At 39.3% G+C, this 23,723-nt stretch overlaps 4 protein-coding genes across 4 annotated transcripts in view; 3 read left to right on the forward strand and 1 right to left on the reverse strand.

The window, feature by feature from the left end:
• LOC129789442 (uncharacterized) overlaps positions 1–23,723 on the forward strand; it is an 885,568-nt gene that overhangs the window by 255,085 nt on the left and 606,760 nt on the right. The window lies entirely within an intron of this gene.
• The window catches only part of LOC129789300 (chaoptin), a 316,756-nt gene that overhangs the window by 165,109 nt on the left and 127,924 nt on the right, over positions 1–23,723 (forward strand). The gene's annotated exons all lie outside the window — the stretch shown is intronic.
• LOC129789310 (dorsal-ventral patterning protein Sog) overlaps positions 1–23,723 on the forward strand; it is a 75,308-nt gene that overhangs the window by 28,808 nt on the left and 22,777 nt on the right. The gene's annotated exons all lie outside the window — the stretch shown is intronic.
• LOC129789464 (dorsal-ventral patterning protein Sog-like) lies at positions 2,033–11,641 on the reverse strand. Its single transcript, XM_055826291.1, has 3 exons — positions 11,382–11,641; positions 4,744–4,950; positions 2,033–4,273 (listed from the first exon to the last, which is right to left on the reverse strand). The coding sequence occupies exons 1-3, from the start codon at positions 11,631–11,633 to the stop codon at positions 4,067–4,069; spliced, it is 666 nt and encodes a 221-aa protein (XP_055682266.1). The 5' UTR covers positions 11,634–11,641; the 3' UTR covers positions 2,033–4,066.

The raw sequence follows: 23,723 nt of genomic DNA on the forward strand, positions 1-23,723 counted from the left end.
AACAAAATACTACAGATTCCTCACAAAGGGTGGTGGATGGACGTGGGTGCAATCGTATGCAACCGTTGTGCACAACACTCGCTCATCCCGGCCGCATTGCATTGTGAGCGTCAACTACGTACTGAGCAGTCAGGAGTGCAAGGATCTCCTGCTGAATGAAGTGCAGGGACCAATGCGGAATGACCCAATTCTTACACCGCAGACACCACCCCAAATGACCACCCCCACGGCCAATACTGTGAGTACTCCGGCGGTGCAACACCATCAAGTGGCGGCACCACCACAAGCCGCAGCATCTCATCATCACCACCCACCGACGCCACAGCAGCAACCCATTAAGGAGATTCCTGGAAATTATCAGGCACATTCTGACTATGACCACTATCACTACTTGCCTCAGCAGGGTGGCCTCCAAGGGACGGACTTTGGGGCTGATAATACGTCGTACTATGATACATTCTTTGCATCATACGATGCTCATGATCCCAATTCGGCTCTGAGGCCATTTTCTGCGAGTTCCAACAGTTGTAGCAGCTCTGAAGGTAAAAATTTAAAGCAAAAATGTTTTGTTTTTAAAGAAAATCACATTAGGGGAAGGCGGGGCTAATAAAGTCACTTAAGGGTTTGGAAAAAGCCTAAAATATCGTATTTCCTAGCTAGATAGAACAAAATGATCTGAGAAAGAGTTGTAAGGCAAGAAATATCCTAAAGAATTGAGCTATTCATTTCGCTTTATCTATTTGGGAAATATTATATTTTGAGCTTTTTCTAAACCCTTAAGTGACTTTTTTAACCCCAGTCTCCCCTACATTAAAAAGGTGATGAAGATAGTAAATTTTTTTAAAGAAAATTCGGCTTGACCCATTGAAATTCGTAATCAGGGGATAGTGGCCCAATTCCGACCTCTTTTGACCTTTTTTTGAATCTTCCCCTACAGTTAAAGGATTATTATTTTTTTTTAAGAAAATGAAATTTCGAGCCTAATTCAGCGACCAAGAAACCCTTGAAATCTTTGAATTTTGTACTGAAATTTCAAGATTTCAAGCGAATTTCAAGGGTTTCTTGGTCGCTGAATAAGGACCATCCGTAAAATTCGGATGAATGAAATTTTTTATTTTTGATAAAAATTCCCGAAAAATTTCATGAAATTTTGAATGTTTATTTAGGTGAGCAACAGATATCGGGGATGCACATGATTCAGACTCCACCCATGTCGGCGCAATCTGCGGCGTATGGCGGCGAAGAGTTGGGACACCATCAGCAGTTTAGTGCTATGAATTGCTTTGCTGGTGCGGCGGCTGTACCCGCTAACACTGGTCAAATGCACCACCACCATGGGGCGCCACTGTCGCACCACGAGCCCGTTTTCGCAGACTACAAGGCGGCACCAGGGCCGCAGTACACGAGCGTAATTGTGGAGCCCCAAAACTACCACATGCCCAATGAGTACGTCCACTGAGGAGGGGGCATTCTGTGTGGCAACTCAAGTGCACTGTGAGGATACACCATTTCTGGATTTTATTTATTGCTCTAGCATTATGATGACCATTTGGTCCCGGAATCGAAAAAAAGCATAAGAAAAGAAAAAGAAACTAATAAAGCGAGTGACAATATTTTAATTGTAAATAATGTGTGTGAGGAGAATTTTATGTTCCCAGTTTTCTCCGGCGATGTTCTGCTGCTCGCGCATTTAGCACCGTTCTGTCTGTCCTTCCATCTCAATTATGTTGCATCAAATGGAAGCATGAAGTGAGTCCACATGGCAATCAATTTTATTGCAATAACTGATGGTAAAAGGCACAAGAATAATTGCCAATCGCGATAGTTGCTTGGAAATTATGCACACACACACAAAAAAAGAACCAGCATGAGGCTCTTCTTCAGCAAGTTTCTTGTGCTGCAATTTAGTTCATTTTTATGACATCAGGCTCCAAAAAGTCTTTTGCAATGTAATATTTTTTGCAAGAATTTTATTACAAATCGTGAAAATCATCCAAGAACAAGGGGATGAGGAAAAGAAAAAAGAAAGAAATATTGCCGAAAAAGATGTTTTATTTGGCTGAAAAAGTGAAATGTTTGCGCCTGGTACCGGGCGCCTCCACTGACGCATAATAGTGAAAACACTGAGAGCGAAAAGTGGTTGGTAAAATAATAAGTAAAATTTTTCTTTTTTAGACTGTTCTTTCGTAAGTTTTCTTCTTTTTCGCTTGCTCTCTCATTCAGTTTTAATGTATTATTTATAATAACAAGCTTGGTTAATCATTATTATTTTAATTATTTTTTTTATAATACAAGATGTTATTTTGTAAAATATACATAATAGTAAGTAGATGTCATATAATTTGTTGTTCCTTTTTCATTTTTTTTTGTATTTGTAGTTAGAAAAAAATCTTTGTATACATTATTTGCATTTTAGAAATACAATTAACTTCCTCTATACACATTTTTTCATTTTCTTTACATTTTTTTCTCCCCTCTATAAGATGAATATCAAAATTAATTAGCATTAGATATCTCTTTATTCCTTCTCTCATCAATATTTCTTTTTCATATACTTATACTTATTTATGTATATATAAGTTTGGTTGAAGATAAAAAAAAACATTGCAAACTTGAAACTGCACTTGGAGAGAAGGTTCAAATGAAGAAAAAAAAACTTTAATATAGCATTATTCAGAGACTATAAATTTGTAAAGCGATTTTGTTTCCTATATAAGAATATTTTTTTCAGTGTATAATTTTCAGTTAAGTTATTTCTTTTACTTTTATTAATAAATTTAATGAAAGAATAGACTTTTTCCTCACTTTTTCAATGAGTTTATTAACTTTAAATTAATTATGATATTTTTTCTTTAAAATAATTATAAATTAAAAAAAATGGAGCTCAAGATTAGTGTCTGTTTCTAGTTTATTTTTAAGACTCTCAAACATTGCGTCCTTTTCGGGGAGGAAAAGGGCAAATAAGAAGGATTAAGTGCTTTGTTTTTTAAATTAATTTTATTGTTTTTTTGCTTTTTTTATTGTGTAGAAAATATTACTTTTACAACAGAGTAAAGAATATTAAGTATTTTGTATATAATAATAATTATAATAATAATGCAGGAGGTTCTTTCTTTCCGTCCACACTGACAAATCCTCTTTTGTTGACCTTCTTCCTATCATCTACCACTCCCATTTCTTTGTCCTTTCGTCAGTTCTTCCGAGAATGAAGTTGTATTAATATTTTAATTTTCATCTTCATCACGTTAATTCGCTTTAGTTACTTTTTTTTCATGTTAAATGGTTTTCTTTCATCATTTTTTTTATCGCCTATAGAACAAATAATAATTTATACGAGACATTTCAAACGTGTCCATTTTTTTGCAATTTGTTTTATTGTGTTTTTTTTTGCAAATAATTTTCAAAAATGATTGGGTTTCTGAAATCATTTTTTTTTGTTTCCTATAATGATTTTTTATAAAAAAAAATACTCCATCACCCACTTCAGTCTTCTTTGGTACGTGGTAACAACAGAACTTAAAACACTAATTGCTTCACTTTTTTTTCCATAAATCGCGATTTTTGAAGCCAATTTGTTGATTTTTTTTACTTCTCCTTCAAAATGTCCACACCATTAAAAGTTCTAATTTCATTCCTAATAATAATAAGTTTAAAAGTTGTACAATTTTTCAGCTTGTTTTCCACTAAAAGGAAATATATATTTAATTTTTTTTCTTCCACTTTTCCTATTCTTTTGGTCTTCCCATTTTTTGTTGTTTTTTTTTATTAAAGTTTGTATGGAAAAATCTTGTTTTTCTGCACAGAAAAAACTAAAATGTGTGTGTGTGAATCTTACAAAATGTTTTCTTGGTTCTCTCTCGCTAAATAAATAAAATCACCATTCATTTTTTGGGACAAACAGTGTAAATGATATTATGACACGTATATAAGATGTGAAGGTTTTGTTTTACATTATTTTTGTGTATAAAAGAAATATTGAACTTTCCAAATTTCTTTTTTTTTCATTCCATAAATGATGCACTTTTTTGTTGGATGAATGCGGGAAAAGGACTTTATGTGAGTCCCTTCAACTCTTAGCATGTTGTTGATGACGATCCCGTATTCTTTCTCGTCGCATCCTTCTTGCATTGTGATTGTGATTCCTCACACGATGACACTGTGCTGAGCAACATTCATCCACATTATTCTTATCCTTGCGGTTATTCTTCCCCAGTATCCTGTTATTGCACACAGATCGTGTACACCTCTTCTTACTGCACTGAATGATGCCATCCTATATAATTTTGAGTTAGAATTTTACAAAAATTTTTTTCTTAAAGGAGTTTATTCATTCATGTATGGGAAAACTCTTCGTTAAAGGAAATAATCAAAATATTCGTTGTCTTGTAGAGGAGTAAAAAAAAAAGAAATCTTCACAGAAAATTCTTATTTTCCCTCAGCATTTACTCAAAAATACGCTGATTTGATTTGGTATAGAAATACAAAAAATGACGTCACTTTATCATGTCTCTTTTAAGGCATGAACCATAAAAATGCTTTATCAAAAATCTTCGATGAAACATTGAAACGAATGTTTCGAATTATGAAAATAGACATAAGATACAATAGTGACGTCATTATTATCATTTTTTGGCACATATTTGCCGGCTTTTTGATCTTCTACAAGCATATACGCATATTGTTTCCTTAAATGAGGGGTTTTCGAAACAATAAATTCCTTCGAGAATTGAGAAAAAAACTTACCTTGCATCGGCAATCCACGCATTTTTCTTCACCATAAGAAGAGATGAAAGGATGCCATTCTTGGCCATTTTCGTACACTGTTGCAGCATGGGAACAGCCCCCATTTGCCAGGATCTCCTGTGTCGAAGCTGTTTTATTGGGTGTGAAGCTTTGATCTTTTAGTAAGTCCGGATGTGCCTTATCTCCTCTATATATTTCTACACGAATCTGTTGGGAAAAAATGTAAAAAAATATGTTATTTTTGCATTGAATTTTGTAGGTAAGTATTGTAACGATTTTTGCCTTAACTCGTATAATTCGGCTCGGCTCCATACCGAGCCACCCAATAAAACCCACTGCACATTAAGTGCAGGGGGACAGTTTGGGTTCAGCCATCGTGAGAGGCGGACATCGCGGATTAATCGTGAGTATTGCCCCTTTTTGCCCCCTCCCCCTCATAAGGCCCTCTCTTTAGACGGGCCATTTCTCCCCCTTTTGGCGCCGCTTACGCCCCTTCCTACTGCCCTCAATGACGCTTCTCGCTGAGGCCCTTTGGGGCCCTTCGGAGGCTAAGTGGTGGTAGGGAATTGTGGCTTGAGTGACCTCTGAAGGGATGGGGTGTGGAGGCGAAAAAGGTGGCGAATCACGAATGCCATTCTTTCGGACAGGACGACAGCAAGGATACGACCACAAAACGTTACAGTATGTATATAGAAAGTAATTAAAAGACACTGTAGATTAAGCTTTGTTTCGACAAAATTAAATAAATCAAAGCGAGTTTTCTAAAATATAGTTGCCAAATATACTTGAATGCAAAAGCTTTTTGTGGCACAATTTTTAAGGCCTCCATAAATCATTGGGCAGTTATGCTTAATCCAAATTAAAAAAAACACGACAATCACGACAATTTATAATTTTAATTGAGCATGAAATAGATGTATAATTTTATTTACTAAATTGGATTTCTCTCACAGCGCATGAGGAGCAATGCAAATTGTTGTAACGGTCAATATTCAAATATCATTCCATAGAGGTCACCCTCCCCCACATTGTCATAATGTATTCATTCTCGGGATGACGATCGAAGAAGTAACACGTGGAATAAAGAAGTAGTTAAAGAAGAAGGTGTTTTAATAAGAAAAGAAGAATATATCAGTGGCGACAGGATGGTTGACGAATACCAGCAATTGGCCCAAGGGGCTCGTGCAGCAGATGGAAGAATGAGGGGGCTGGAAGCGCCCCAAAATAGGGTGAACGTAACGCCGGCCATGGCGTTTCCGACGGATATGGAATTTTTTGACCCAGTAAAAGGCACATGGTCAAGGTTTGTGGCAAGGATGGAGGATACTTTCGAGGGATTTAATGTCACTGAAGAACCAAAGAAGAAGAGCTTGTTGATTCACTACATGAGTTTCGCAGCATACAATCAACTTTGCGACAGGATCCTTCCACGTGTTCCAAGAGATTTGACGTACAAAGAGATTTGCGATGAAATGCGGGAATGTCTCGACCCGGAACCTCTGGAAATTGTGGAGATTTTTAAAGGAGCCCATGCGCTTGATATGGACGAAGTACCTAATTGAAGGAAACGCAGAAAACAATTTTAACCCACCCAGTCTTGTAGGGAATCAAAAAAGGATAAAGAATCGCCAAAAATATTCACAATTTTCCACTGGGGTCACAGAGAAAAAACGCAATAAAGTTTTGTAAAAATTCAAAAAAAATTGGCCGCCATTCGCCATTTTGTCTCTTTCAATGCATCAAGCAGATGTTTCAATGCTTTGCCATGAGCTTGTCGATGGGAGTTTGACATTTCATTCTTTTTTTTTTTGAGAGTAAATAAAAAAAATTGCGTATTTTTTAGTTTAATTATCGTGGTAAATGTGTTTTACGTGTTGTTCAAGAGTGATTTTTATGTCTGAATACCTGGGATGAATTCCCGCACAACTTGTGACCGTCTCAGCGAGCACATCTCTCGTTACAAAGCAAAGCAATCCAAAAACATTGGTCGTGGATCGTCTTGAAGATGGCTTTTTCACGAATTGAGAGATCATCTGCGCTGGAATCCTTTGCGTTTCACACCACCACGACGGACAAGACGATGGATTGCTTGGTTTTGTGATTCCCTAGATGTTGTCATGCAAAACCTTACGATGTTTTTTGGCACCACCTTTCCCAAGACCTTTTCCACGACCAATGATGTGCTCGCTGAGACGGTCACAAGTTGTGCGGGAATTCATCCTTCAGGTATTCAAATATAAAAATCACTCTTGAACAACACGTAAAACACATTTACCACGATAATTAAACTAAAAAATACGCAATTTTTTTATTTTCTCCCAAAAAAAAATAAATGAAATGTCAAACTGTCATCGACAAGCTCATATTGACGAAGCATTGAAACATATGCTTCATGCATTAAAATGAACAAAATGGCGAATGGCGGTCAATTTTTTTGAATTTTTACAAAACTTTATTGCCTTTTTTCGTTGTGACCCCAGTGGAAAATGGTGAATATTTTTGGCGATTCTTTATCCTTTTTTGATTCCCTACAAGACTGGGTGGGTTAAAATTGTTTTCTGCGTTTCCTTCAATTAGGTACTTCGTCCATATCAAGCGCATGGGCTCCTTTCAAACGAGGAAGCAAAAGGACGGAGAAAGCTGCGAAGAATTTTTGGCAGCTTTGAGGAAACTTTCAACGCACTGCAAATTCGGCGAAAATTTGAAGAAGTCACTGAGGAACCAGTTCGTTGTGGGACTTCGAAACAATGCAATTCAACGTCGCCTTCTGGAGAAGAGAGATCTAACTCTAGAGATAGCCTTGGACACTGCCAAGGCAATGGAAATTTCTGAGAAGGGAGAGGAAACTATCGCGAAGAATCCGAAGGAAACAGGAGAGGTTTTGAAGATAGAGGACAGAAACAACAGCAACCGTCCATCCCAGCAACAAGGCAATGCGGTAGAGGAAGCAAGAGGGGCCAGGAAGAAATGCTTCAGGTGCGGAGTGAGTACACATCTTGCAAATGATTGTAATCATAAAGATAAGACTTGTTTCACTTGTAATAAGAAAGGGCACTTGTCTAAAGTTTGTATGGGAAAAGGGGAGGAAAAGAAGAAGGATGTAGGAGAGAAGGAAAAAGAGAAATTGAATAAAGTGGAAGATTTGTTGTATGCGGAGAGTAAGTCAGTGGAGAAGATAATGCTAAATGTAAAAGTAGAGGGAAAAGATTTGGCTTTTGAGGTAGATAGTGGTTCCCCCATCTCTGTAATTAGCATGAATTGCAGAGATAAAATGTTCCCTCGTTCAAAAATTTTCGCGACTGTGAGAAAATTTGTTGGATTTAATGGCACAAAGATTAATATTGTGGGATTCCTGAAGGTATCAGTCAGGGTAAAAGAGTATGAACTCCACGGCTTGAATCTCTATGTGGCGGAGGAATCCTCAAAAATTCCTTTGATGGGCAGGGAATGGGCTCGGAAAATGCACTGGTTGATTGGAATGAGATCATAACAGTAAATAAAATTCAAGAGGACGAAAGGAAGGCGGAGAAAGAGATGGAGTTAGCGATAGGAAAATTGAAGAAAACTTATAGCAAGGTTTTTGAGAATTCATTGGGCAAAGTAGAAGGATGCAAGGCAGAATTGAAGCTAAAGGATGATGCACAACCAGTTTTCCTAAGACCGAGGCGAATTCCATTGGCTAAGAAGCAAGCAATTGAGGATGAAATAGAGAAGCAAGTGAAGAATGGAGCTTATGTGAAAGTCAATCAGAGTAGATGGGCTACCCCAGTTGTAGCTATCCCTAAGGCAACAGGAAATGTGAGACTCTGTGGAGACTATAGCGTTACGTTGAATCCGAATTTGATTGTAGATAAGCATCCTCTTCCAACAGTAGAAGAACTTTTCGCAGACATGGCAGGAGGAGATAAGTTTTCCAAGCTGGATCTATCCCAGGCATACATGCAGTTGGAAGTCCGAGAAGAAGATAGGGAGCTTTTGACAATAAATACTCACAAGGGGCTGTATCAACCGACTCGACTGATGTACGGAGTGGCGTCAGCAGTGGCAATTTGGCAACGAATTATGGAATCTATGCTACAAGATATTCCTGGCGTGAAAGTATTCTTGGATGATATAAGAATAACGGGAAAGAATAATGCGGAACATTTGGAGAGGCTGACAGAGGTTTTGAAGAGACTGCAAGCGAGGAATATGCGAGTGAACTTTGAGAAATGTGAATTTTTCGCAAGCAAGATCAGCTATTGTGGGTACGTCATCGATAGAAATGGTATCCATAAGGACCCGACGAAGATTGAAGCCCTCATGAACATGCCATGGCCTAAGAATAAAGACGAAGTAAGGGCATACAATGGGTTTGTACAGTATTATGGGAGATTTTTTCCAAATCTCAGCACAATAATAAGTCCGATTACTAATCTGCTCAGGGATGAGGTTAATTTTGAATGGGACAAAACGTGTGAAGATGCATTCAAGGCAATTAAACAGGAAATGAGTAAGGATACCTTTTTGGCACATTATGACCCGAATGAGACATTGGTTCTTGCAGTGGATGCAAGCCCTGTGGGGGTCGGAGCCTGCCTAAGCCATAGGTACGAAGATAAATCAGAACGGCCACTATTTTATGCATCACAGTCACTAACGGATACTCAGAGGAAATATGCCCAGCATGACAAGGAAGCATACGCCATAATTTTTGGAGTAAAGAAATTCTTTACGTACTTGTACGGAAAGAAATTCGTGCTTATCACAGATAATAAAGCACTGTCCCAAATAATGAATCCTGAAAAAGGAATTCCAGTATACACAGCATTGAGGATGCAACACTATTCGGTGTTTTTGAAAGGATTTGACTACACAGTTGAGCATCGCACTTCAGAATTTCACGGGAATGCAGATGGATTGTCAAGGTTGCCTCTACCGACCACTTCAGAATACGAAACAGATGACCCAGAAGTAGCACAAATTAACCTAATAGACAGCCTTCCAGTGATGAGGAACGACATTCGACAGGAGTTGGCTAACGACATTGAAGTAGCAAAACTGATCAAAGGATTGCGTACAGGAGTAAAGATTAGAAAAGAGGATCGGTTTGGAATTGATCAGGAAGAATTTTCGCTGAAGAACGACTGTCTAGTGAGAGGACTGAGAACGTATATTCCAGGAAGATTCAGAAAAACAATTCTGCAAGAGCTACATGAAGGACATGTAGGAATTACGAAAATGAAACAACTGGCAAGAGCATACTGTTGGTGGCCATCTCTGGATAAAAACATTGAAGAATTAGTGCAGAACTGCACACCTTGCCAAGAAAACCGTTCAAATCCACCAAAAGTACCTGTTCATGCATGGGAAGAGCCGAACAAACCTTTTGAACGCATTCATGTAGATTATGCGGGACCAATACACGGTAAGTGGTTGCTTATCGTAGTTGACAGTTACTCAAAATGGCCAGAGGTAGCTGTGGTGACGGATACGACATCTGGGAATACGATTAAAGAATTGCGGAAAATTTTTGCCACCCATGGCCTACCTGAACAGTTGGTTACGGATCAAGGACGTCAGTTTATCAGTCAGGAATTCGAAGAATTTTGTAAGAGAAATGGGATCGATCATAAAATGGGAGCGCCATATCACCCAGCTACTAATGGACAAGCAGAACGCTATGTGAGGACTATTAAAGAGAAGCTCATGATGCTTAAGGATGTCAGTCAAGAAGATGTGGAACTAAAGTTGTCTTCGATACTCCTTAATTACAGACGAACCCCCCATAGCACGTCGGGAATATCGCCAAGTGAGAAACTCTTCGGTAGAAAAATTCATTCAAGGTTGGATTTCATTTTGCCGGGGGAGGAGAGCGTGAGGAAGGAGATTAAATACAAGGAAAAAGCTGGAGTTCGAAAGTTGAACGTAGGGGACCGAGTGGCAGCTAGAAACTACAGACAAGGAGGAAAGAAGTGGAGTTTTGGGACAATATCACAAAAGCTGGGTAGTCTTCACTACATGATAAAAATGGATCAAGGAAAAATCTGGAAGAGACACATAGATCAGCTGCGACGTGTCGGAGATAAAGTAGGTTTGGGCAGTGTTGAAGTGGATGAGTACTGGGAGATCTCTGAACATGAACACAGTGCACGGGAAAGGTCCACCCCTGAGTTCCCTATTAATAATGAAAATGAAGAGGATAGGTTCGAGGATGCCTTGGAGGAAGTTCCTCAACCAAATGACGATCTTGCCCTGGAGGTTTATATTAAACCACCAGAAATACCGGAGGGAAGACCTAAACGTAATAGAAGACCCCCTGATCGTTTGAACATCTAAGCCGAATCTTTTCCGAGGGCGACCCTTGTATATCATGTGAATTTAATTGAGAACTTCATTTTTTCTCGAGGGGAAGGGTGTTGTAACGGTCAATATTCAAATATCATTCCATAGAGGTCGCCCTCCCCCACATTGTCATAATGTATTCATTCTCGGGATGACGATCGAAGAAGTAACACGTGGAATAAAGAAGTAGTTAAAGAAGAAGGTGTTTTAATAAGAAAAGAAGAATATATCACAAATAATTGACTTAATCACGCTGAAAATTGCTCATAAATTGACAAGGAGCCAAGACCATTCAATTTTGCTTTGCAACGTACCTCGGGGCATTTCTTGCAGCAGGATTTCTTATCCGGACGATAGGCATCCTTCTCGCTGCACTGCAGCTGTGGACACTGGACTTTGGAGCAGGAGATCTGCAGGGAGACAGGATCGCACGTGCAAATGGCACAGGTGTCAAAGCCACTGGGTGGGAGGTAGGGATGCCATGAGGAACCAGCCAGGTAGAATTGATTGTTGCCCGACTGGCGGCAGCCAGGTGAGTTCTTCGCATTACTCACTTCCTCGAACATCTTGGATTCTGCAATAGAAGGTATTTCAATTTTCAATTAATTGCAATTTGAAAGATTACGCGATGGTGCAATTATAAAATTCCGCGCTACAATTGGCGTGGCTTTAACTGGCTTTTCCTTCACAGAGGGAATTTAATTTGTGGGAAAGTTGATTTTATTTTTAAATAATTATTTTCTTACATTTTTCTTTGATTTTTTTTCCAAAAGAACCAGAGGATGATTTTAATTAAAATATTAAATTAAAATGAAAAATTAGAGAAGTTTCTTATTAAAATAATATTTCATGCAAAATCCATTAACTATATACGAAAAAACCAAGAAAGTGTTAAAACTATTAATAAGAAATTGAAAGCAATGTAAAGCAAATTGGCGCCCGATAGTTTTTTTATAATGTTTTTGTTTTCGTTTAGTCAGAGAAAACAGAACTAAAGAATGATACAAATGGCGGCAGTGGGCCTTGACGGGCCACGAGATTTGTCAAAAAATGTAAACAAACAATTTGGCGCGCATTTTACCGATCTTGCCAGTCTCACGCAATTTTGCTCTTCACGTGAATTTGTTCTTGTTTTTCCTATTTTCCGGCAATTTTCACGAGTTTTTCGCGACAAGTGAGTGAAAAACCATTGGTGTGGTTATTGTTCTGTGTCGTGGAAACGTGAAAAGTGGGAAAATCGGTGAAAAACAAGTGAAATTCACGTGAAATATCTCGTGGCCCGGGGAGAAAGAGGACTAGTCATTTTAGTATGAATCAGTCCCCAAAGAAGTAACCAAATTTAATTTTTAAATTATCATAGGGCATTGTCAAAGACTCAAGAAAAGCGTGGTCATTTCCCGGAAAAGCGCTGGGAAATATACGAATTTTCACATTTTATGTCAAATCGGATGCAAACTTCTTTGATTTTTTTCTTAATTTCTAGTTATTCTAGAAAATTCTTTTCTGTGTCATATGAAAGCTATTTAAAAGCCTAACAATATATATTTAAACCATTTTCCTCCGGTGGAAAACTCGCGAGATTTTCCAACATTGAACTTTTCTTTCGCTTCCCATTTCTCCAGTATTGTACGTGACCAATTTTAAAATATCTCATTTTGTAGCGTTATTAATTATCTTTCATTTGGTATAACACTTGCAGGGGAAATCCGCTGGGAAAACTCGCTACAGAATGATTTTCCAAAGTTAAGCACATTTTCGCATTGGAGAAAAAGAGATGGACAATTTTTTTCTAGGGGAATTCTTAGAACATTCTGGAAACATTTGTATAATTTGGCGCATAGAAAAATCTCCCCCTCAGCCGACAAACCGACCACCTCAGATCGGGCTCAAACTTGGTATGAGCACGTTTCAGACAACCCACGTTCCAAAAATGGTGGTGGAAAATTTTTGATCCGGCCGGCCTGCCGGCCTCTGCGCTATACTTTGCTTCATAGCTCGAGAACGGTAACAGATAGACACTTCTGGTTTGAAGTTTTCTATAGAAATGTGGGTGTAAAATTTCATTTTTTCGCATTTTCAAAATCTAAGATGGCCGCCGTCCGCCATTTTGAAATACCGTTGACCAGTTCCCTTAAAGCTAGAGATCTGAAATTTTAGTATGTTGTAGGGCTCAGTGAGACGTTTTCATCAACAATTCATACTTGAAAATCGGTCAAGCGGTTTAGCAAATATGGCGGCCTAAAGCAAAAAGTGTTTTTTCGATATATCTCGAGAACGGCTTGACCGATTTTGACCATCTTGGTATCAAATGAAAGGTATTGCGAAGCCCTACAACTGTCTAGAACATTTCAAGTTTCAAAAACATCCGCAAGAGGCGCTAAAATCAAAAACAAAAATTGCCTAACTTTAAGGAGCAATATCTCCGAATCCCCATTATCGATTTCTTTTAAATTTTGATATGTTGTAGCCTGACTCAATATCTGTCACCAGTCCAAAAATGAAGAAAATCTATGTCGCCGTTTAGAAGATATAACTATTTGAAAAATTCTTGAATTTGAAAAGTTCTAAGAACCATATCTCTTGAACGGCTTGTCCGATTTCGCTCAACTTGGTATCAAATTAAAGGTTTTGCATTTCTCTATAACTTTCTAGAACATCAGAAACATCTAGAACCATTCCTTGAGGACGAAAATTGCGAAAAACTGTTTTAGTAAAACAAAAAGCCGCCATTTTGTGTTCTAGAGGTGACCTTGAAAAGTATCAAAATTTATCCCATATTCTAGCTTATTTTAAGACCTTTCCATAACTAGTCAAGAAATTTCTGTAGGTGTTATAGAACCAGAGATATGACCATTTTTTTGCATCAAATTACTGAATTTCACGAAAAAGAATCAACTTTGCCTACTAATTCCGCTCACAAATCGCATTACAACGCATAAACAAACTTCTACACGTTGTGGGACACCAACTCTTATAACTGGACGCGTTATGATTGACTTTTGATTTGGGGATATTTAGCAATTATTAACGCTAATATTTGCGAAAGTATCCGCTACATGGAGTTTTTATAAGTTTGCTAAAATCGCGAATTAATTTTTGCAATTTTGATTAAAGGTTTTGTATTGACCACACACAAGAAAAATTCCCCTAATTCCCTTGTGTACGACTTTTTATGCTTAAAACGTATTAATTTAACCCTTTTGTTGATTTAAGATTTCGTTTAGAAGTAATTAAAAACATAAAAATGTTCCATGATTGTTGGCTATTCCCAACGAGAGGCGCTGGGAGCGCCTAGAGGAGATGCGAGAGAGGAGCTCTTCGGCTCTTGCAGCAAAAACTCTTCCTCTTTTGGCAACCGCCAGCACTGGGAGAAACATCTCCGCCACACCGCCCCGGCTACTTTTTGTAAAAGTTAATTTTTGTGGCAAAATAAAAATCTTCAAACGCAACATTGGCGCCCGAGCAAAATAATCCAGTCCAACGCAGCCTGACAGCAAGGTATTTCACCGAGATTCGTCACGGAAAAACCTCTGCGAGCAACGCGAAACGCGACACCCATCGTGGGACACAACTGCAAGCTGCCCGAACGACCGAAGGAAGAAGAAATTGAGGATTTTTTATGAGTAAAGGTGACCCGTAAGTACCCATAAACCCACCCACCCGTTCATCCTAATTTGTGAAGGGAATTTTTGAGAAAAAATCTTTGTTTTTTCCGCGAAATTGGGAGTTTAGAGGTTAATTTTTGTGGGTGATTTGGTGTAATTTTCGGGAAAGAAAAAGTGGTTAGCGGTACCGGTAACGGTAATTAGGTCTTGGCGGAAGTGAAAAAATGGCCAATTGAGAGTTTTGTAGTGTCGTGTTTATTTGCGCGGTGGAATTATTAGTAACGTAGCTTAAAATTAGGGTTTGAAACTTTGTTGAAAAATTGGGAAACTCGTTTTTAGTTTAATTTTTCTTGTAGTTTTGTAAGGTGAAATGGATCAGGAAAGATTTGATGTGGAGTGTTTAAGTATTGTGGAATTAGAGTGGGAATTAAAAGCACGCGGTTTAGAGTTTCCATCGTCTGAAGAAGAGGCTAGAACTTTGTTGGGAGCCGCGGTTGAAAATGGAGCTCCATTGTTTTCAGTTGAGGGAAATGCGGAAAAAGTTCGTGATGACGCTTTGCAGTCATTAATACAACTTAGAGCGGATATAGGATTGTCTCTCGACATTCATAGAGAGTCAAATAGGAACTTTACGGCATTAAAACATATTGAAAATACGCTTAACTACGTTTCGGATGCTCGCGATCCCAAAGGTAAAATTACAGGGCCAGCTCTTCGTGAGGTAGCGATAATTCGTCAACTTTTGCGTGATAAGATAACAAAAACTCCAAGAATAGAAGGAGGAACTATTCCTCGTAGAACCCCACCCAATAACGCAGTACAACAACCCCAGCCCAGTCCAAGGAATAGTCATGTTCTTAATAAGACGTTTAGAGGTGCGTCAGGATCCTCTTTGAATGGAAATGCCCCTGAGTTTAGTGTTCGCAATCGTGGGTATACATCTCCAACAGATAGGAATGTTTACAGTGGTGTTTCGGTTGAGGAATACAATCAGCAACAGTTGCAGATCCATCGTTTGAGTCAAATGTTAGAGGAAATGAAGCATTCTTTTGAACAGATGAGTATTTCCAGACCCCACCCACAACCAAATTTGTCAGGTAGCCATACCCCGCGTAATGAGTCAGCATACGTAGGGCGACGTGTAGATATACAGGCACCAAGACGTTTAAAACCTTTGCATTTGAAAGATTGGGGATTAAAATTTTCCGGCAATCGTAATGAGAAGACATCAAAGATATTCTTGCGGGATGTAGAAAGAATGGCGATGGTGCAGGGAGTGCCACTCCAGGAGGTAGTATGGTCAATGCGTTTACTTTTATCAGAGGGAGCTCAGGTGTGGTACGATACCTATTCGGAGACGTTGATGAATTGTACATGGGATCAGTTTCGTGTAAGATTTCTCAGTGCTTTTTGCAATTTAGAGAGCGATTTTGCCATTAGGAAGAAAATCGAAGAACGAAAACAGGGTGTAGGAGAAAATGCGGAAGTTTTTCTTGCGTCGATGTTAGCATTGTTTGATGAGTTAGTGGAGGATATCCCTGAGTCAGAAAAAATACGCTTAATCCGTAGGAATTTGCATTATTCAATATCTAACGCACTGCTTCTTTTTGATATCTGTAGTTTGGCGGAACTTTCTGAGAAATTGAAACTGATAGAAAGGAATAGGTCGTATGATTACCTTGACCGGAGGCAGAGGAACGCAAGAATGAATGCAGTGGAATCCCAATCAGATGCACAGGAAAATGGTCGGTGCGGGGGGAACTCGCAAACTCAGCACAATTTCCAAGGGAAAAATGGTCGGTGCGGGGGGAATTCTTCGCAAAATACTCAAGAAGTAGCCGCAGTTTCCAGAGGAAATTTTGTGAGGGGCGAGAACAGTAAAGAAAATGGAAATAATTCAACACGTAAGAACGGAAATGGGCGGAAAGGGGGGCGCAACAATTCTCAGAACTCAAATAATTCCAATTCCAACGTAATTTGTGTTTATTGCAAAAATAGCGGTCATAGTGTTAAGCAGTGTAAAACCCGACCCAAGTATGTATGCTTTAAGTGCGGAAAAGTAGGAACAATTCATGGTCTGTGCCCAGTTTGTAATCCAGAACAGGGGGAACCACCCGCGACTCAGTAATTCAGGGTGAGTCTGAGGTCGCGGAATCGTCAAAAAATCTCCCCGTTGTTGGCGATTCCGACAGTGTAGATCTTATGAGTTTTCCTGAGACAATGCTTAATTCAACTCTTTGTTCATCCGTGCAACATAATTTAATTGATTTAGATTCAGATAATGAAATACTTTCAGAATTCGATAGTTTACACAATTCTTCTCCGTCTGAGAATGAATTGCCTTTCATTTTTCCGAAAGGAGATAATCGTCCTCATCTTAACGTAAAAATTTTTGATATTGATGAAGCTTTGGGATTGCTTGATAGCGGTGCATCACAAAGTATATTAGGGTGTGGGTGTATGAATTTAGTAAAAACTCTTAAATTAATACCCCGGTCCTCTAATATCGTTGTAAGAGTAGCTGATGGCTCAACGTATCTTTCGTCAAAAAATGTTGATTTAATGATAACATTTAAGGGGAAAACTAAATTAATTCCAACGTTGTTAGTTCCAGAGATTTCTGTCCCGCTAACTTTGGGTATAGATTTTTGGTATGCCTTTGGAATCAAACCTGTGCTGATTAACACACTGTCAGCAAATTTAGAAACCCCAGTAGAAAGTCAAAAAAATTACATTGTGTTATCTGATTCGGAAAGAACGCGACTTGATTCAGCAATTAAAGAATTTCTAATCACTACTGATGATTATTTCGGCTGTACCGATATTCTTAAACATAATATCGATACCGGCGACAATCCTCCTGTACGGAAACCTTCTTATCCAGTCCCTTATCATTTATTGCCAGCGGTAGATAAAGAAATCCAAAGGCTTAAAAAGATGGGTGTACTTAGGGAAGTTTCGTTTTCACCTTGGAATTCGCCACCGAATATTGTAATGAAAAAATCAGAAAAAATTAGAATTTGCATTGATGCTCGCGCTTTGAATAAAGTAACAGTTAGAGACGCATATGCAATTCCCAATTTAGAGAGCATCATTAATAGAATCGAATGTTCTAAATACTTATCGTCCATTGATTTAAGTGATGCATTTTTACAAATACCTCTTGATGAGGAAAGTCAAATTAAAACTAGCTTTGCTATACCAGGACGAAAAATGTATTGTTATAAGAGAATGCCATTTGGGTTAGTGAACAGCCCCATGACAATGGCAAGATTAATGGACATTGTAATTGGGTGTGATTTGGAACCCAATGTTTTTTGCTTTTTGGACGATATCATAATTTTGTCTAAAGATTTTGATTCTCACATTTCAACGATGAATGAATTTGCACGAAGGTTGAAGAAAGCTAATCTCTCAATTAATTTAGAAAAGTCAAAATTCTGCATGGCTGAGTTAGATTGTTTGGGATATACATTAAGCACAAAAGGGTTAAGCACTAATGATGGTAAAATTCAGGCGATTTGTAATATTCCAACACCAAAAACAGCTAAAGGTTTACGTCATTTTTTAGGTATGGCAGGATGGTTTAGACGTTTCATTCCTAATTTTGCGAGTATTTCTGCTCCTCTGACAGATTTGCTTAAGGGTAATCCGTCGAACATTAGGTGGACCCCGGAGGCGGATCAGGGTTTTGTGGAATTAAAAAAACTTTTGGTTTCTTCTCCAATTTTAACATTGCCAGATTACTCCAAGCCTTTTATCGTACGTGCAGATGCTAGCGATGTTGGTGCGGGGGGAGTCCTTGTTCAGGAGTCTGGAGGGGAGGAGGGAGTCATATGCTATATTTCACGTAAGCTCACTAGTGCGGAACAGAAGTATTCCACTACAGAAAAGGAAGCGCTCGCTTGTCTATTTTGTCTCCGTAGATTCTCTCAATTTTTATTGTACAAAAAATTCTTTCTTGAAACGGATCACTCTGCTTTACAGTGGATCCTATCGCAAAAACAAGCTCGCGGTCGTATAGGGCGTTGGTTGCTTGAATTTCAGCAATATGATTTTGAAGTAATCCATCGTCCAGGTAAAAATAACGTAGTAGCTGATTTTCTTTCAAGAAATGTTAATTTAACTTCAACTGTCAATGATAAATGGTACGAAGATTTATATGAACAAGTAGAGAAATCACCAAGTAAATATTCGGAGTACAAGATTGAGCAGGGGCGACTTTATAAGTACATTAGGTACAAAACCCCATTGAATACATATAGTTATAGATGGCGGTGCTGTATTCCTAAGGAGGAACGTCAGGCGGTTTTGCAAAAATACCACGATGATCCAACTTCGTCTCACTTTGGTTTCTTTAAGACTTTTCGTAGGATAACAGAAAATTTTTATTGGCCTCGTTTAAGGACTGATGTGCGTAATTATAACCGTAAATGCGAAATTTGTAAAGAGACTAAATCTCCAAATTATGACCTACGCTTACGCTTACGCTAAGTGGGGCCCGGAGACTTTCATCTCCTTGTGCACTGCGGCCCATGTGGGCCTATTGTGCATCCCCTTTATTCCTACTCAATTACAATGTTTTTGTTACAATGTAGATTTTGTAGGGGGAGAGTCCCGTCGGTGGCGACTGCACGGGAAGTTCCGCAATCATTCAGCACTAGACGCTGGGCACTGGTGTTCGTTCGGCAGGCCACACAGTGTAGATCGGTTTTTTTTTACCAGCGTTGTCCCTCCGCCACCAGATTGCTCTGTTCATCTTTGGCTCCGTCCCATATATATAGGAAGTTCCGCAAACGCAGGCACTTACTGTATGCGGCTGCACATTATCGCTGATTGACCGGCACACGACTATGGGACTCTGTCTACTTGTTGCCCTTCCGTCTCGCAGATAGCGCTGATGCTGGTGTTGGCTCCATCCCGTTGGGGGCAGCAGTCGTCCGAGCAGGAAAGGAATAGCTGTGGAGTAGAAAGGAAAGAAAGGGAAGGAAGCGCCAGGCCAGAAACGGCGAACCGCTGCGGGAATCGAACCCACAACCCCAGTGATGGGTGGTATTGAGTGGCGCTTTAGCTCTCTTTACCACTGGAGCTTCAAATTATGACCTAACACCACCAATGGGAAAGCATGTAGTAGCAACACGTCCTTGGGAACATATATCAGCTGATTTTATTGGACCGTTAGTGCCGAGTAGATTGGGGCATAAATTTATTCTAGTGTTGATAGATAAATTAACAATGTACGTACTTCTCTTTCCACTTCGTAATTCTACAGCTAATTCTGTCATTAAGGTATTGTCTCAAAACGTATTTCCTATTTTTGGAGTTCCACGTGTTATCCTTACTGATAATGGTAGTGCGTTTAAGTCTGGGCAGTTAGAATCTTTTTTGAAAAATCTTGGGGTAACTCAATGGTTTACGGCGGGGTATATGCCGCAAGCGAATCCGACAGAAAGGGTAAATAGAACGATTTTAACCGCTATAAAGTCTTATATAGGCACTAGGCACACAGGTTGGCCCAACCATTTAAATGAAATAGGGATGGCGATAAGATCTTCAATTCATGAAGGTACGCAATTTAGTCCGTATTATTTGAATTTCGGACAGGAGATGATCACTCACGCGGAGGAATATTTGCATCAGGATGTGAATACGGTACCGTCGTTTGATGATAAGATGAAGACATTAAAATTAGCTAGAAAAAAAGCGATGGATAGTTTAAAGAAGTCACACGAGTCCTCTAAGCAGCGATATGATTTAAGAAAAAAACCAGGTAGATTTTTGGTTGGGGATGTGGTGTACAGGCGATCCTTTACTCTCTCCGACGCAAAGAAGAAGGTGCAAGCCAAATTCTGCCCATGGGTGAAGAGCAAAGTGGTGTCAGTCAACGGTCAAACGTACGAACTGGAGGATATGAAGACGAAAAGGAGAGCAATGTTTCATCGGAAGGACATCAAACCAGGCTAGTGGAATCGCAAGGTCATCGGATGGATCATCAGGAGGCAACAAGTGCTATTATTTTTGGATTTTCTCATTTAAATTTACATCAACTGTAAGGATTTATCTGCGTACACGTAAGTTGTTGAGAGAATTTAACTTTTCCTTTAGTAGGGGAGAGCGGGGTTAAAAAAGTCACTTAAGGGTTTAGAAAAAGCTCAAAATATCATATTTCCCAAATAGTTAAAGTGAAATGAATAGCTCATTTCTTTAGGAAATTTACTGCCCTACAACTCTTTCTCAGATCATTTTGTTCTATCTAGCTAGGAAATATGATATTTTAAGCTTTTTCCAAACCCTTAAGTGACTTTATTAGCCCCGCCCTCCCCTAATAATTTTTCCTTGTGAATTGAGGACATAGTAAATTGGCTACCGAGCAAGTTTGGCCAGACCTATCGTCAGCGATAGTGTCATTCTTTTTTGCTTCCAACTTGTTCGCTGGAATTCGTATAAAGTAGAATCAACTATGGTTGAAAAGAATTTATTTCTCTGCTACGATTCCAATTAAAAGCCCATGTTTTTGCACGAAGGTCGACCATTATCGTGTAGTTTTGGGAGAAAAATAAGAACTTCAAGGTAAAAGAACTTTAAGTTCATTAAAGAAAAATCGTTATCGACATTTGCGATACAATTTTCTATTTAAAATTAGCCAGCATTTTGTCTAATCCTCATCCGTCTAAGGACGTCACAATTTAATTATTTATATTTTATCATGAAGTGTTTTCAGTAGAGAGTAACAATTGAGATGGGCGTTATTCAGGGTAAAGAACGTTGTACTCGTTGAACAAACACCTGTTCGTTGCAAGATTGTTAATCTTCTTGTGGGATTACGGATTTGAGAATTTGATTAATCGTGAAAAATTGAACCACTTGTTATGAGTTGCATTCAGCCCAGTGTGATGGCAGTATTCGTTAGGCCGTAGTGCAGATATGGGATAAGATCTCACTCGGTCAGGAATGCTGTGTGTGATTTGTGTGGAACCGTAGGTATTTGATCGGCCGTAGTGCAGATATGAGATAAGATCTCACTCGGTCAGGAATGCCTGCGTGTGCGTGTTTGGGACCGGCGGCATTTGATAGGCTGTAGTGTAGATATGAGATAAGATCTCACTCGGTCAGGAATGTCCGTTGGTGGTGTGTGTGGCTCGAGATGCCGGTAGGCCGTAGTGTAGATATGAGATAAGATCTCACTCGGTCAGGGATGTCTCTGTGAGTGGTGTGTGCGGGACGGGTGATGTTCGGTAGTCTGTAGCGCAGATATGAGATAAGATCTCGCTCGGACAGGAATGTCTCCATCACCCCAACAATACAGTGGTTGGCCCAGAAGATCAGTGGCCAGGTGGAAAAAAAATCGCGTAGACTCCCTGGTAACTCAGGATGATTGCAATTGAACAGCGCCGTGTGGGCGGAAGACGAGATGAATGCGAAATGCATGGATAAAGTTATCTCAATATCTACTCTCGAAGTTTAACGTGAATGATAAAATTTGTTTTTATGAAAATAAAATGACTTGAAAAGAAGAAGTCAAATAAATTTATAATAAAGCTGTTTCGCTGGCGCTAAGAAATTAGGTCGGCCTTTATGCGAAGGCTTGATTTTGTGCAAAATCTTTAAAATTTTTTCTTGATTTCCATTTAATGGGATCATATTGTATTTTTTTTTCTATTCTCTCTCAACATACTCGTTTTTGTAGATAATATCCATTTGCTTTTAACGTAGAGTCACTATTTAGTTTATTTTTATATTAGGGGTTGAATCATTTTTTTTGTTGTTTTTTTGAGACCCGGGGGGTGTGTGTTGGCTATTCCCAACGAGAGGCGCTCAGAGCGCCTAGATGAGAAGGAAGAAAGAGCTCTTGGGCTCTGGCAGCGAAAACTCGGTCTCTTTTGGCAACCGCCAGCGACGGAGAAAGCATCTCCAGCCACACCGCCCCGGCCACCGTGTACAAAATTGAATTTGTGGCAAATAAAAGAATCTTCAAATGCAACAATGTCAAGGAGCAACTTGTTCAATTCCTCGTCATTGCGGATGGCCAGCAGGAGGTGACGTGGAATGATCCTGGCCTTCTTGTTGTCACGAGCAGCATATCCCGCCAATTCGAGAACTTCAGCAGCCAAATACTCCAAGACGGCAGCCAGGTAAACTGAAGCACCAGCACTGACTCTCTTAGGGTTGTTTCTTTTGCGCAGGAGACGATGGATACGTCCCACAGGGAATTGGAGCCCCGCACGTTTTGAGCGGGTCTTCGCCTTGAATACCCCAACATTAGATCGTCTTAAGGGCGACTGATTTTCCATTTTCCTCGTTTGTCGCAATCACTAAAATGAAAATTTGGGATGAAAATGAGAAAATTCCGCTGCACAAACCTTCACTCACAAAACGAAAATTAAAATAACTGATTTTGTTTTGTTGGCGCAACAAAATCAGTTATTTTAATTTTAAGCTCTCGTTGTGCTCTTCTCTCCAATGAAAGTAAATGGAGTGTGAAGAGCATAGAAAATTTGAAAAATGACCGTTACGAGGTACTTTGGACTGGCACGCGCGGTCCCATATAGTTTATATGGCGATTGCCAGTCTATGAGTCTAAGTCTATGATGATTACCGTACACAATTAATTGCGTCGAAGTGAATCCAAAGAGAACATTATGTCAAGGAGCAACTTGTTCAATTCCTCGTCATTGCGGATGGCCAGCAGGAGGTGACGTGGAATGATCCTGGCCTTCTTGTTGTCACGAGCAGCATATCCCGCCAATTCGAGAACTTCAGCAGCCAAATACTCCAAGACGGCAGCCAGGTAAACTGAAGCACCAGCACTGACTCTCTTAGGGTTGTTTCTTTTGCGCAGGAGACGATGGATACGTCCCACAGGGAATTGGAGCCCCGCACGTTTTGAGCGGGTCTTCGCCTTGAATACCCCAACATTAGATCGTCTTAAGGGCGACTGATTTTCCATTTTCCTCGTTTGTCGCAATCACTAAAATGAAAATTTGGGGTGAAAATGAGAAAATTCCGCTGCACAAACCTTCACTCACAAAACGAAAATTAAAATAACTGATT

The sequence above is a fragment of the Lutzomyia longipalpis genome, chromosome 2 (assembly GCF_024334085.1).
Source record: "Lutzomyia longipalpis isolate SR_M1_2022 chromosome 2, ASM2433408v1".
Classification (NCBI taxonomy): domain Eukaryota; kingdom Metazoa; phylum Arthropoda; class Insecta; order Diptera; family Psychodidae; genus Lutzomyia; species Lutzomyia longipalpis.